Source organism: Carlito syrichta, unplaced genomic scaffold (genome assembly GCF_000164805.1).
Source record: "Carlito syrichta isolate Samal-C Ts95f unplaced genomic scaffold, Tarsius_syrichta-2.0.1 Scaffold248244, whole genome shotgun sequence".
Lineage (NCBI taxonomy): Eukaryota > Metazoa > Chordata > Mammalia > Primates > Tarsiidae > Carlito > Carlito syrichta.
This window is the reverse complement of record NW_007192340.1, coordinates 145,890-160,830: the sequence shown is the minus strand read 5'-3', so window position 1 is coordinate 160,830 and position 14,941 is coordinate 145,890. Positions and strand designations below refer to the sequence as shown.

The 14,941-nt window shown below is 41.1% G+C and overlaps 1 protein-coding gene across 1 annotated transcript in view; it reads right to left on the bottom strand.

Moving 5' to 3' along the window:
- Positions 1 to 14,941, bottom strand: part of LOC103253723 (zinc finger protein Aiolos-like) — a 75,287-nt gene that overhangs the window by 14,776 nt on the left and 45,570 nt on the right. Inside the window, exons 4-5 of the mRNA XM_008051964.1 lie at positions 1,923 to 2,183; positions 536 to 703 (exon numbers count right to left, since the gene is read on the bottom strand). Of these exons, the coding sequence (XP_008050155.1) occupies positions 536 to 703; positions 1,923 to 2,183 (429 nt within the window). The remainder of the gene's footprint in view (positions 1 to 535; positions 704 to 1,922; positions 2,184 to 14,941) is intronic.

Sequence of the window (14,941 nt, the reverse complement as noted above, 5' to 3'; positions counted from 1 at the left end):
AACAAAAAAAAAAAAAAAAAAAAAAAAAAAGTAGATTGATCAAGAGGAAAGTTGGGTTTAAGAAATTTATCCCACAGTGGCCAAAAAGTAACCCTCAAACAATGATTTATACCCGGATTACAGCTTTTCATAATTCGCAAACTGTACATCATTTACTTGTCCAGTCTTTTGAATGGAAAGTGTGTGTGTTAGAAAATTATTCTTTTAATAAAGTTTACAAGAAGAAAATACTGCTGGCCATCGTTTTTTCACACAAATGAAAAAGGCATTTTTATAGGACAAGCTCTTTCTGTCTGACTGTGTTGTTCTCTGGGGAGCGAGGATAGTGAGGGAGATGATCATCTCCACTGAGGCAGATGGAGAGCAATTAATGCCTTAATGGAAGTGTAATTAGCCCTAGAGGTCTCTGCTGCTGTAACCCTTCAGAACAAGAATGACAGATGAAAACCTCCACACTTAACTCTTTCTAGTTTCCACACTGGGCTCTGAGGAACACACAGTTACTAGACACAGAATGCTCATTTCTCTCACTTACCAGAATGTGTCCTAAGATGCCCTGTGAGCGCATCTCTTCTCTGGCACGCATAGTTGCAGAGGTGACACTTAAAAGGTTTTTCCCCTGTGTGCAGTTTAATGTGGCGGAGGAGGTTACCTTTCTGAGTAAAAGATGCCCCACACTGATTACACTGGAATGGGCGTTCACCTTTAAAAAAGGACAAAAAGGAGATTTCTGATCACAGACAAGTGGAGAAGCATATGCACAGATTAGATGCCTAGAGCAAAAGCTAATCTTTTAGATAGTTTCTGTTCATCTTGAGATCAGTTGGGAGTTACATTTCAAAGTAAGCATAAGACATGCTTATGGAATCTTCCCTCTAGAAGAGAAAAAGCACCCACCTAGCAAGGCTATTTTAAGTATCATCTGGAATCAGAACAAAGAAACAAGAGTGGCTCTAGAGGTGCTTTCTAGAGTCCAGTTTTTATATTACTCAGGATTCTTTTAATGTAATCTCTGAAAAAGGAATCACAGACTAAAGTCCTAATAAGAGCCGGGCTCAGTGGCTCAGCCTGTAATCCCGTGCCTTAGGAGGCTGAGGTGAGTGGATTGCCTGAGCCCGCGGGTTCGAGACCCGCCTGGGCAACTTGGTGAGACCTCATCTCTACAATAAAACAAAAAATTAGCTGGGTGTGGTAGCGTATGCCTGTAGTTCCAGCTACTTGGAAGGCTGAGGCGGAAGGATCACGGGAGCACAGCAGGTCGAGGCTGCGGTGGCCGGGAGTGGCTACTGCACTCCAGTCTGGGCGACAGAGTGAGACTCCAACTCAAAAAAAAAAAGTCCTAATAAGGTGTCAAGAGCCAGAAATTCTTCTTTTTAAAGTCTTCACATCAGAGGTCAGATGGAATCTGACTCAGTGGGACTGTTATGTTTGTATGCATTTCTATAGATTGTCTGTTTATTGTCGGAAGATAAATTCTTTAAAGCTGGTAATAAAAACTATATCCTTTCACCAACCAAATTTGAATCCAATAGAGTAAGGAGATTTACCTTTATTGAAAGTGTTATACAAAAATGTATGAAAGATGGCTAAGAAGCAATCACATAATTCAATCCTACCTATAAACTAGAGAAAAAGTATTTAGCTAACTTAGAACACTGTGCTCTCAGCAGTCTTTTTTTATTCATAGCACTTGCAAGATTTTGCCAAATTCATGGTGAAGCAGGGATAAAAGTCATGGAGTAAGTGGCAATGCAGAGAGAGCAAGAGACACCAAATTATAGCAAGAATCAATGGAAGTAATCAAAATGTCCACCTGATATCTGATATGAAGACTTTAACAAGTAACCAAATTTCACCACTTCATTTCTCACATGGCTGCATTAGGAGAGTTTTCAGAAGAGTGAAAAAAGAAGACTATTTACCAGTATGGCTCCGCTTATGAACCATTAAGACATTGAAGCTAATGCAGGATAATCCACACACATCACAGTTCATCTTTCCACTGGCTGGCCTGCCACTGTCATACGAGACAACATGTCTCTCCAACTTAATGTTTTCATACTCATTATAGTCTCTTGAATAGCTGTAAGGGATTTCAGGCTCTTCTGCATTTCCCATGGACTCTGGCTTTAAAACATTCTCGTCTCTTTCACTGTATTCATCTTTCACTTTCATCGAATCATCTGCAGGGAAGAAAATGCAAGAAATGAACAATGACTGTACTTGGAGCTATTGAAGCAGTTCAAAAAGCAGAGACCCACAACTGACAGTTAAATACCAAATAAAGCTGACATAACATTGTACATTTAAAAACAAGAAAACCCCATTAGGATAGTCACACATCATAGAACCATAGTCAGAGGAAAACACACATACACACACATAAAAAGAGATGAAGTGTTTTAGGCTATCCAGAAAATTAGTGATAATAGAATTTAGCTTAAGATTGCTCAAAGTCACCATGAAACACACATTTTGAGCAACACTTCTCTCTACTGGGGGAGAAGAAAGGTTCTCAGATCTAGTATCTTTTTTGGTGGCTGCAATGAAAAAGGCAGGGTGAGGCCAGGCGAGGTGGTTCATACTTGCAATCCTAGCACTTTGGGAGGCTGAGGCGAGAGGACTGCTTGAGTCCAGTAGCTCAAGACCAGCCTAGGAAACATAGGGTGACCCCATCTCTACATACACACACACACAAATTAACCAGGCATGGCGGCGTGCACCTTAGTTTCAGTTATTCAGAGGGCTAAGGCAGTAGAATTGCCTGAGTTCGGGAGGTCAAAGCTACAGTGAGCTGTGATCATGTCACTGCACTTCAGCCTGGGTGACAGAGACCCCAACTCAAAGAAGAAAAAAAAAGACAAGGCGATGTACTCTTAAGTTTTAAGGAGAAAGTACTGTTTTAATCTTTCAAATGCCACTCAGATTGAGAGGTGAATGGTGAACATGGTTTTTCTGATTTTAAGCTATGCTTTGCCTCTTTCCCTTCCATGTATATGAACTGTTAAACATGTCTTATCTCTCTGTCTCTCTTGGAACTGATAAAGACACAACATTGGAAGAGGAAGTTGTCAGTACTAGTGAAATTGTGTTGAGAAAGATAAAAGGAAAGTAATTCTTTCATATAAGCTAAGGAGCCACTTCCATCGACACAGATAAGTAAGGGGAAAGACATCTATACCAAAGTTAGGGAGGACTAAACTCAAGACCCTAGAACTGTAGGATTGGTTAGGAAAGAAAGGACTGGCCCAAGTGAGTTGGCTGACCAAGTACTATCTTCTTTTTGCTTTGAGTAAGAGTCTTGCTCTGTTGCCCAGGCTGGAGTGCAGTGGCTACGATCATGGCTACCACAGCCTTGACCTGCTGGAGTCTGGCGATCCTTCTGCCTCAGCCTTCAAAGTAGCTGGAACTGCGGGCATGCGCCACCATGCCTGGTTAATTTTTTTATTTTTGTAGAGACAAGGTCTCGTCATGTTGCCCAGGCTGGTCTCGAATCCCTGGGCCCAGGCAATTCTCTTGACTCCAGCCTCCACCTTCTAAAGTGCTGGGATTACAGGCGTGAGCCACCACACCTGACCTGTCATCTTAAAAAGAGGTGTAACATGAGCTGCAACATATATAAATATTTATTTATTTATTTACTTTTGAGTTGGAGTCTCACTCCATCGCCCAGGCTGGAGTGCAGTGCCTCACTCATAGCCACTCCAGTGTCGACTTGCTGGGTTCCAGCTATCCTTCCACCTCAACCTTTCAAGTAGCTGGAAATACAGGCGTGTACTGCCGTACCCAGCTAATTTTTGATTTATTAGAGACAAGGTCTTGCCAAGATGCCCGGGCTGGTCCCGAACCCGCGGGCTTACGCAATCCACTCGCTTTGGCCTCCCAAAGTGCTGGGATTACAAGCTGAGCCACTGAGTCCAGCCATAAATAATTATTTTTAAAGGCACTGTAATACTCTTAATGAAGAACATAAGAACAAATGAAGATCATGTGAAGAATATGAAGAATAAAAAGAATGAAGGCAAATACATGAACTTAAACTAACACTAACAAAACCTAAACATTTGCCTGATGTAAGAATAATAAAATTTCTAAGGGATTTTTCATATATAAAATATGCTATATAAATGCTTACTTTTTCAACCATTGGTCCTTAAAAATTGGAAATTATACTTTCCCATTAGGAACCACAAATTGATGGAAGAGCTAGAAGGGAATTTAGAGATCATCTGATCCAGCCCTTTGTTTTCTGAGATGAGGAAATCTGGGAGCAGAAATGTTTTGTTTTATTTTTTGAGCCAGAGACTCACTCTGTCACCCAGGCTGGAGGACAGTGGTATGATCACAGCTATCATAGCCTCGACCTGCTGGGCTCAGGCAATCCTTCTGCTTCAGCCTTCAAATTAGCTGGAACTACAGGTGTGTGTCACCAGACCTGGCTAATTTTTTGATTTTTGTAGAGATGCCAAGTTGCCCAGGCTGGTCTCAAACCCCTGGGCTCAGGCAATCCTCTTGCCTCTGCCTCCCAAAGTGTTGGGATTACAGGCATGAGCCACCGTGCACAGCCAGAGATTCAGTAATTTGTCCAATGTTACACAGCCAGTTACTAGCAGAGGTAAGATTAGAATGCTAAACTTAGCCTTGAACTATCAGTTACTTGCATTTGACTACTAGACAAACAAGGTCTAAGTGGTTTCTTTTTTTTTTTTTGAGTTGGAGTCTTACTCTGTCACCCAGACTGGAGTGCAGTGGCACGCTCCCAGCCACTGCAGCCTTGACCTGCTGGGCTCCAGTGATCCTTCCGCCTCAGCCTCTAAGTGGCTTCTTAACGATTGTATATCCACACCCTCCCATCATGTAGGATCTATACTTCTCATGGTGTAGATGTTAAAACCCAACACACTCTGAAAAAAAAAGATATTTTTAAAAACTACATTCCTTCCAAAAAAACATCAGTACATGTTGCTCCTGTTGCCACACAGGAGGAAGTACAACTGCAGCTGTGCCTGGCTTGCTACCTTCAACCCAAGTTTCAATTTTCACTTCTATCAAGGTTAGCTTTCATCTATATTAACTGTGTTTGCTTACTAGAGCAAGACAGGGCCTAACCACTATCAGAGGAGCCGTGGCTGCCACGCTGTTCGCTGCTTCTCGCCACAGTTCATGGTTCACAACCTTTCACTCTTTGACTAGCAGAGATGTAGGGCTGTAGGATAAGTCCAACACGTTTCAAATTTGCCCATCCTATGCATCTGGGTTATGTACATCAATTGACATCAGTTTCCTACTTGGAAAGAAGTTCATGTTCTTTTTTCTCTGGACAGGGCTTATTTTCAGATGGAATTTTTTTGCTTAAGTAGTTTTTGATTTTTTAATTTTTTTAAAGAGAAGGATGCACCTGAGGCTTGTACCCTCCTTCCTTCCTCCATTACTCCAGCTGTGGGTAATATCCCACCAAAGCTTGAGTGCTCTTCAGTTTGCATGTAGGCGTTTAAAAGAACCTCAACGGAAAATTTCAGCTACTGAAAACTAAAAACAGCAGATAGAGTCAGCAGAAAAGGATCCTCTCCATTTTGGTTAGAAAATATGAATGTGACCAGACTCAGGCCACTTCATGGTCACTAAACATTGAAAAATAGTAAGATTGGCAACCCCCTCTGGTCTCTTCCCACTGTGGGAGCTTTTCTGTTCTCTCTCTCTCTCAAGTCCTGTTTTCTCACTTAAAAGAAAAGAAAAGAAAAGAAAAAAACAGTAAGATTAATGTGTTGGGTCTTTCTGAAAACAGAGGATAAAAGAGAGCTGTTCCTTTCCTCAGGATTTTGGCTTAGTAGGCTTGACCTGGAACTTAACACTACACCAACTTAACTCGAGATCAGATCTTGGCTTCGGTCTTTTAGGATTCAGCTATAGAGCAAGGAGGACTGTTAAAAAGACAAGTTTGGTTTTTTTTTTTTTTTTGAGTTGGAGTCTCACTCTGTCGCCCAGACTGGAGTGCAGTGGCCACTCCCAGCCACCGCAGCCTCGACCTGCTGGGTTCCAGCGATCCTTCCGCCTCAGCCTTCCGAGTAGCCGGAATTACAGGCGCGCACTACCACATCCGGCTGATTTTTTGATTTATTGTAGAGATGTGGTCTCGCCTGCCCAGGCAGGTCTTGAACCCGCGGGCTCAGGCAATCCACTCACCTCAGCCTCCCAAAGGCGCGGGATTACAGGCTGAGCCACCGAGCCCGGCAAAAAAAATATAAGTTTAACAACTTGTCTTTTTAACTGAGACCCAGGGTTGTAAGAAAAAGCATAAGAATCACATGAACAGTGCATTCAAGGTCCCTTGGGCTTAGTGGACCAAAAAAATTCCTCATACAGTTGCTGAATTGCCTTTGGAACCTTACTAGTTTTAGATAAATGACCTGGTGACCTCTCTGCATGGTTACTGGGGATCAGCAATGTATTATGATTTACTATGAGAAAGCAAATAGGGTTGATTATTAGAGTAAATTAGAATCTAAGGTATGAATGAGATTCCTGAGAGATGGTTGGGTTTAGCACTCAGCCTCCAAATATAGTCCATCAAAACACACAGAAAAGATACTGGTCTGCTCTAATGACTTATTTCCACTCCTTGGAAGACTTATTAGAGCAGAGGAAAGGGTGGTACTCTCCTTAGAACTGTTAGAAAATATTAATAGCCGGGCTCAGTGGCTCAGCCTGTAATCCCGCGCCTTTGGGAGGCTGAGGTGAGTGAATTGCCTGAGCCCGCGGGTTCGAGACCCGCCTGGGCAGGCAAGACCTCATCTCTACAATAAATCAAAAAAATTAGCTGGGTGTGGTAGCACACGCCTGTACTTCCAGCTACTCGGAAGGCTGAGGCGGAAGGATTGCCGGAGCCCAGCAGGTCGAGGCTGTGGTGGCCGGGAGCGACCACTGCACTCCAGTCTGGGCGACAGAGTAAGACTCCAACTCAAAAAAAAAAAAAAAAGAAAATATTAATGAACATGTCTAAAATCAAATCTTTAAACGCAAACTTTCTTCTATTTATGACTCATTTATGTTCACAGATGGCACCTCTCTTCTTCCCATCTTCAAGTCCTGAAACTATGGAATCTTTTCCCTTTCAGTCTCCACATCAAGTCAGTCTCCAAGTTCTATCAACTCTGTGTCTTCAGATCCTCGAGATGCCAACTCCTCTTTTCTGTTCTCTTTGCAATTTAGCATAGTCCTTCATCACATAGTACCTAAACCAATTCTCTGTCAACATTCCTTTCTGGACAGATTTACTGCAAAGGTAATCTAGGTTTACTGCCTCTACACCCTCGAAACTGACTCAAAATTCCCTGTCGTCTGGCTTCTGCCTTCATAATTCATGGAATCTTTTCCCTCGAAGATCGCCAATACCCTACTGAATCCTAAATGGAATGTCCTTCTGTATGCCATTCTCTCCATCTCCTTGGTAGTCCTTGATTGTAGGCACCACTATTCCTTGATCTTCAATGAAACTGTACCTCCTTTCCTTATCTTTCTGGTTGCTTCTTTCTTATCTTTCTGGTTGCTTTTCTTCCCTCTGCATCCTAAATACTGTCCTTAACCCTCTTTTTTTTTTACCTCTACAGTCCTCTCCTATGGCAATTTCATCTACTCTTACGACTTCAGCTAACACGTTAGATGATTAACTCCCAAATATATAATTCCAGGTACGTAGTCACTTACTCTCCTTCTTCAGTCCTCTATTTTCAATGTCTTCCTAGTAGTCTTCTGGGTTACTCAGGCTAGAATCCTAAGGCTAGTCATCTTTATCTTTCCTTTCTCTTGTTTGTACCCCACATTCAGTTACTCATTGGTTCTATCTTTGTACCCGATCTCCAATTTGTTTTTCGGTGCCACCATTTTGCCTGTCCATTATCCTAATTCTCAGACCCAAATATGTTTTCTGTGATCTACTGCCATAGTCCCCACACTGTTCTCTCTGCCTCCCTTCTTTCGCCTTTCCAGCTCATCTTGTACATTGCCATGAGATTGCTCTTCCTAACTATAGCTTTGGTCCTGTTCTGCCCTGTTACAATTCTTCAATATTCTTCATCACCAAAAAAATAAAGTCTAAACTCAGAAACAAAGAATTTTAAAGACTTTCTGAGATCTGGCCCCATCCTATCTTTAGAATGTTGATTTTAACTACTCAGTTATCTTTAATCAAATGAAAGAACTTCTTGATTTTGTCCATATTATTTCCATTGCCTAAAAGGTCTTTCTCCAACATGGTCATAGGTCCAAATCCTACAAAACTTTTAAGTTTTGCTATCTCCTCCCTACTCCCTACTCCCTATCTCTTCCCTAATTACCCCAGCTGGAAAATAACGAGATTCTTCTTTCTCTAAGTTACTTATCAACTCACCTCCCCTCATATCCCTGTGAACATGTAAGAGAGCTGAGGGCAGAAGCTACAGTTTTTGTTTTAAAACTCAGCATTCTCTATAACACTGCTTGACCTGTATCAGTAAGACCAGAGGTCGTGTGGTTTTAAAATATAAATTTTGGGGCTCCCACCATAGATCTACTAATCTGGAGTGCGGACTAGAAATATGCATTTAAAAACATGCTCCCCAGGTAAGCCTTATGGAGTTTTAGAATTGCTGCTCTGGAGTTTAACATAGTACCCTACATGAAGTAGATATTCAGTTCTTGGTACATGAACATATCCTTTAATTAACCTAACTGGCCCACAGTGTATGTGACCTCTGCTATACCACATCCTATTGTCAGATTAATCATCCTATAGTAATAATACTTCTGTTTAGAAACTTTCAGTGATTTCATCTGTTCACAGAATAAAGTCCAAACTCCTTAGTGAGGCATTCAAGCGCCTGTCCAGCATCTGCTCCAAGCCTACCTGATCATCTCATTTCTCAGCCTTCTTGAACCACCTTTCTCTCTGTTAGAACTTTGCTACTCAAAGTGAGGTCCTTGGATCAGCATTCTGGCATCTCCTGAAGCTTGTTAGAAATGCAGATGCTAGCTGGGCTTGGTGGCTCAGCCTGTAATCCCGCGTTTTGGGAGGCTGAGGTGAGTGGATTGCCTGAGACCGCGGGTTTGAGACCTGCCTGGGCAAGTTGGCAAGAACGCATGTCTACAATAAAAAAATCAAAAACATTAGCCGGGTTTGGTAGCGCACGCCTGTAGCTCCAGCTACTTGGAAGGCTGAGGCGGAAGGATCGCTGGAGCCCAGCAGGTCGAGGCTGCAGTCTGGGTGACAGAGTGAGACTCCAACTCAAAAAAAAAAAAAAAAGCAGATGCTTGGCTGGGTGTGGTGGCTCAACCCCGTAATCCCAGCACTTTGGGAGGCCGAGGTGAGAGGACTGCCTGAGGTCAGGGGCTCAAGACCAGCCTGGGCAACATGGTGAGACCTCATCTCTACAATACATCAAAAAGATAAGTCAGGCGTGATAGCGCAGCTACTTGGAAGGCTGAGGCGGAAGGATTGCCTGAATCCAGCAGGTGGAGGCTGCGGTGGGCGTGCCACTACACTCCAGCCTGGGCAACAAAGTGAGACTCCAATTCAAAAAAATAAATGCAGATGCTCAGGTCTCAACCCAGTCCTACTGATTAGAATTTACATTTTATGTTCAGCCTCACTAGTTTTCAAAGAAATGCAAATTAAAACCACACTGAGATACTACCTAACTCCAGTCGGGATGGCCATCAACAATAACAAAAAACAACAAATGCTGGAGAGGATGAGAGTAAAAGGGAACACTTCTACACTATTAGTGGGAGTGTAAACTAGTACAGCCTCCATAGAAAACAGTGTGGAGATTCCTAAAAGATCTAAAAATCGACCCAAGAGACCCCGCAATCCCTCTGCCGGGAATATACCGAGAGGAATTCAAATCACTCTATGAAAAAGATACTGTACATGCATGTTTACTGCAGCATTATTCACAATAGCAAAGACATGGAACCAACTGTTCCCATCAAAAGAGCACTGAATTAAAAAATGTGGTACATATACATGGTGGACTATTACGCAGCCATAAAGAAGGATAAAATTATGAACTTCGCAGTAACTTGGATGGACTCAGAGTCTATAATACTGAATGATCTATCACAGAAACAAGGAACTGAGTACCACATGTTCTCATTCATAAGCAGACCTTGAACAACTAGCATAATACTGTAAGAAAGGGATTGGTGATAGTGGGAAACTGCCAGGGGAGGGAGAAGCACACCTCATCCACAAGGGTACCTGCAAAATGAACATTTGTATACTTAACTCTGAATTGTACCCCACATATTTAAAACTAAAAATTTTTTAAATATTTGCATTTTGTTTTATTTTATTTGAGTCAGATTCTCATTCTGTTGCCCAGGCTGGAGTGCAGTGGCACACTCACAGCCACTGCAGCCTCAACTGCGGGGCTCAGGCAATTCTTCTGCCTCAGTCTTCCAAGTAGCTGGAACTACAGGAGTGTGCTACCATGGCCGGCTAATTTTTATGATTTATTGTAGAGATGAGGTCTCATCAAGTTGCCCAGGCTGGTCTTGAACCCCCGGGCTCGGGCAGTCCTCTCACCTCAGCCTCCCAGAGTGCTGGGAATACAGGCGTGAGCCACTGCACTTGGCTAGAATTTCCTTTTTACAAGATCCTCAATGATTCTTTATACATAAAAGTTTGAGACGCACAATAGCAATTTTATTAATCATGGCTCTCCAATCCTCTTCTCCAACCTTTCCCATATGTAAAATACCCTTCTACCACATCAATATTCTATTCAAACTTCCACATGCAGTTGAAATGCAATTCCTTTCATGCCATCTTCCTTGATATCCTTAGTAAGAAAAAAAATTCTTGTTCCTTTCTTATACACATATCTCATTCTGCTTTATATTTAACATGATGTAATTAACCTCTATAAATTTGTCTTTGTATAGGTGATGTGTTCATAAAATGTTTCATGTAAAATCAGTAACATGGTTAATTTTTCTCTGATTTTCAGTTGTCAGTGATTGGCAACATCTGAACTATTTAATAAAGGCAGAAAATCTTAAAGATCTGGCACAAATGCTTAAATATACTTAGGGAACTGCCTTATAGTATATTCTTAAGTCTGTTTAAAGCAAATAAGCCTTGTAATGTGAATAATTCCTCATTCTAGTTTTCTAAATTCGAGTCTTCTTATAATATGTATCAGTTTTCTTAGACACACACCTTAAATTGACATGTAGAAGACTGTTAACAATCTTCATAAGCCCTAGTAAAATTATATTTCTTAAGTCAGGTGGTAGGTGTATGGATGTTTGTTTTGTTATTATTCTTTAAAATATACATGTAATTATATTTGCCTTTTTGTATGTGTGATCTATTTCATAATAAAAAATGTTAAAGGTTTCCTGGGTAAATTTTTAATAATTAAACTTGTGGAGAAAAGAACATGCCAAACCACAAATTGCTGATAAAGGTAATTGCTATATGTTCCCAGAGGTGGGGGAAAATGTCTAAATTGTATCTAACCCGTAGGAAATTAGATTAAACTGAACTTCTTTCTAAAGGAGCTGCTCTGGAGTACAATTGTTCCCATCTTTGTCTATGTTCTGGAGGCCTCTTAGGAAGATGACACACACTAACATACACCCCAGAGAGAATTTTGTAGGCTGAAGAGAACAAAGGTTTGGCTCACTGGGGCTGATGCACATGGTTTCATTTCCTGGGGTGATGGTTATCACATGAAAGGCTTGTACTCCAGAGTAGACATTTTTGGTTTCACCTGAGACACTACAAAAACAATGGGTCCTGGAAAGGATCCAGCATTTAAATCCTTCAGGGGCAATAGCTGTCTCAGCCAACTGTGCCTCAGTTTGTTTTTACAGGCGCATAAAATGCTCAGTTGGAGAGAAGAACCTATCAAAAGACGGCAAACAGAACAGGCAACTTGGGTGTCTTGGATAGCTTGTTGGTACTAGGAATTTCTCAGTGTAAAAAGGGGGTTCTGAATTTCCACCCTGAACTATAAGATCTCAGAATCCAACTCCAAGAAGGACAAAGTTTGAAGTGGATAGCCTTAGGATTGCCAGAGATACAGTGAGAAGGGACAAAACAAGATAGAGGCTGTTAGGGAAGACACAAAAGGGTGATGTTACTTAAGTGTTTTACAAGGATCGGGGGTCATAACCATGAAATCCTCAGCACATGCAAAAGTCAACTGGATAACAAAGAAGCTTAATCATCTTAATGTGGCATTTTAATGATGCCACTGATTTGCTATGCCAATTCAGAGATAATGAGGCCCTAATGCTACAGATGTTCAGCCAGGCTAAAAGAAAAGGGGGGGTGGGTGGGCTTTTCTAGTATGCCGTCTTCTAACTATCCAATTAAACAAATTGTGAAAGCATCTAAATAGTTTACCAGGTTTTGACAGCTGTTAATAGGATTTAGAAGCTTGAAGCACTAAAGAGCAAAATGGGAGATATATGTATTGTAGGTATTTCGCCTACAGTTTGTTACTATTGCCCAGTCTAGCACAGATGAACTAGAACAGTTTTCCTTACAAAATTAATGTTTGTACTTCTTTCTCACAATGACCTCTTTGTATTAGAAACAAGAACACTGAAATGATGGATCACTTTCATTTTTAAATTTATACTTTTGTGTATCAAGTAATGAAAGAGAAGAACCTATGATAATTTTAGAACTAAAGAATAAGGAGAAGTTTTAGTATTTGCTAACCAGTAAAATTAGGAAGAATCAATGCAAACCCAAGTTTTAGTCATTGATTTATAGGATCCATTGAGTTTTCTTTTTTCCCGTCTTTTAAAATTGAAAATGATGGACACTATTGATTTTTTTTAAACGCCTATTTTAAAATTAGGGAAAAAAAAACCAAAAAAGGTGAATTAGGCTAATAAGAGATAAAATATTAATATCTCAATAGCAGTAAAATAAGAGGTAGCATGTTTCAATAATATTCTATTGGTTTAAGTTATCATTAAAACATATTCTTGGTAGACTTTAAAATCTGCCCTAAGGGAATCTAAACTGGTAATCAGTAAATCATGTCACTACAAAAATAAGAAAAAAGTTTCAGTTGCAAAGGAATCACCCTCAATTTTACTAATAGCATTAATATTTGTCTTATCTGACTATCAAATGGCTCATTCATTGGCAAAATAATAAAAATAATTTTGTTTAATAACTTCAGTGCAATTCTTTGCTTCCCCATTAGAACAAGAGGAAATTTGCTACTTTCAAGAACAGGAGGCTGGACACAGTGGCTCACACTTGTAATCCCAGCACTTTGGGAGGTCTTAACCCAGGAGTTCAAGACCAGACTAGGCAACATAGTGAGACCTTGTCTCTACAAAGAATATTTTTAAAAATTAGCTGGGCATGGTGGTGCATGCCTGTAGTCCCAGCTACTCAGGAGGCTGAGGTGGAAGAGTTGCCTGAGCCCAGGAGGATGAGGCTGCAGTTGGCCGTGACATGGTGCTGAACAGCCTGGGCAACAGAGTGATACCCTGACTCAAAGAAATCAAACAAACAGGAATATACTACATTAGCAGTGGGTAAGGTTCCTGATGCTTAGCTCTTCAAATGTCATGGGGTTAAGCTAAGCTCTTCAAATGTCATGGGGCCTGGTACAATTCTTTATCTAAAATTGGTGGAAGATTAAAAGATGTAACATGCAAAAGGTTTTTCTAAACTACAAAGCAGGCTACAAATGTATTGTTTCATTTCTGCCCATTATAACGATTAACTTTTTCTACTGATTATTTAAATGTATGTATTAAACTCTTTTGTTTTAATGTTCCTGAGAAGCAACTGCTATCCATTAAAAAATGGATAAAAATACATTTAAAGAGGTTGACATTTTAGATGTTAACTCAACATACTAGAGATAAAGTATGCAACCAGTAGAAATTTCATTTATAAATCCAGGAGGAAAAATTCAAAATTCTCTTGCATAGAATGTTTACTCTTTTTTTTTTTTTGAGTTGGAGTCTCACTCTGTTGCCCCAGACTGGAGTATAGTGGCCGCTTCCGGCCACCGCAGCCTCCACCTGCTGGGCTCCGGCGATCCTTCCGCCTCAGCCTTCCAAGTAGTCAGAATTACAGGCATGCGCTGCCACGCCCGGCTGATTTTTTTTTGATTTATTGTAGAGATGAGGTCTTGCTGCCCAGGAGGGTCTCGAACCTGCGGGCTCAGGCAATCCACTCACCTCAGCCTCCCAAAGGCGCGGGATTACAGGCTGAGCCACTGAGCCCGGCTTCACTCTTTTTTTAAAAAAATAAAGATGGGGTCTCACCACGTTGCCCAGGCTGGTCTTGAACTCCTGGCCTCAAGCAATCCTAACACCTCAGCCTCCCAAAGTGCTGGGATTACAGGCTTGAGTCACTGCACCTGACCTGCTATCTTTTTTTAAAACAGCATTCAACAAAAAAAAATCTAAAGCATGTTAAAATATGACTCTTAGAAAAATTCAAAAATCATCATTTAGCCAATTAAATTGGCTAACAACATTCTGACTGTCACAATACCAAATTCAGGATCACAGGTAAGAGAAGAAATGAAAATGTCTTACATATCTAGAGCATAAGCAGTTCTTGGTGTACATGGTATGCATTGTGTTATAAAACAGTTAATATCTTTATTTCCCATATAGTCTATGAGTATCTTCAAGGCGGGGCTATGTTTTAAAATATTTGTGTCCCAAGAATCTGTCAGCAGTCCCAGTTACATTAGAAATTGAATGAATGAGTGAATGAATGAACTCCTTGGGCAGCCTGAACCAATTTAGTGATAATAATCAGGTCAGAGCCGGGCTCGGTGGCTCAGCCTGTAATCCCGCGCCTTTGGGAGGCTGAGGTGAGTGAATTGCCTGAGCCCGCGAGTTTGAGACCCGCCTGGGCAGCGAGACCTCATCTCTACGATAAATCAAAAAATCATGCGGGCGTGGT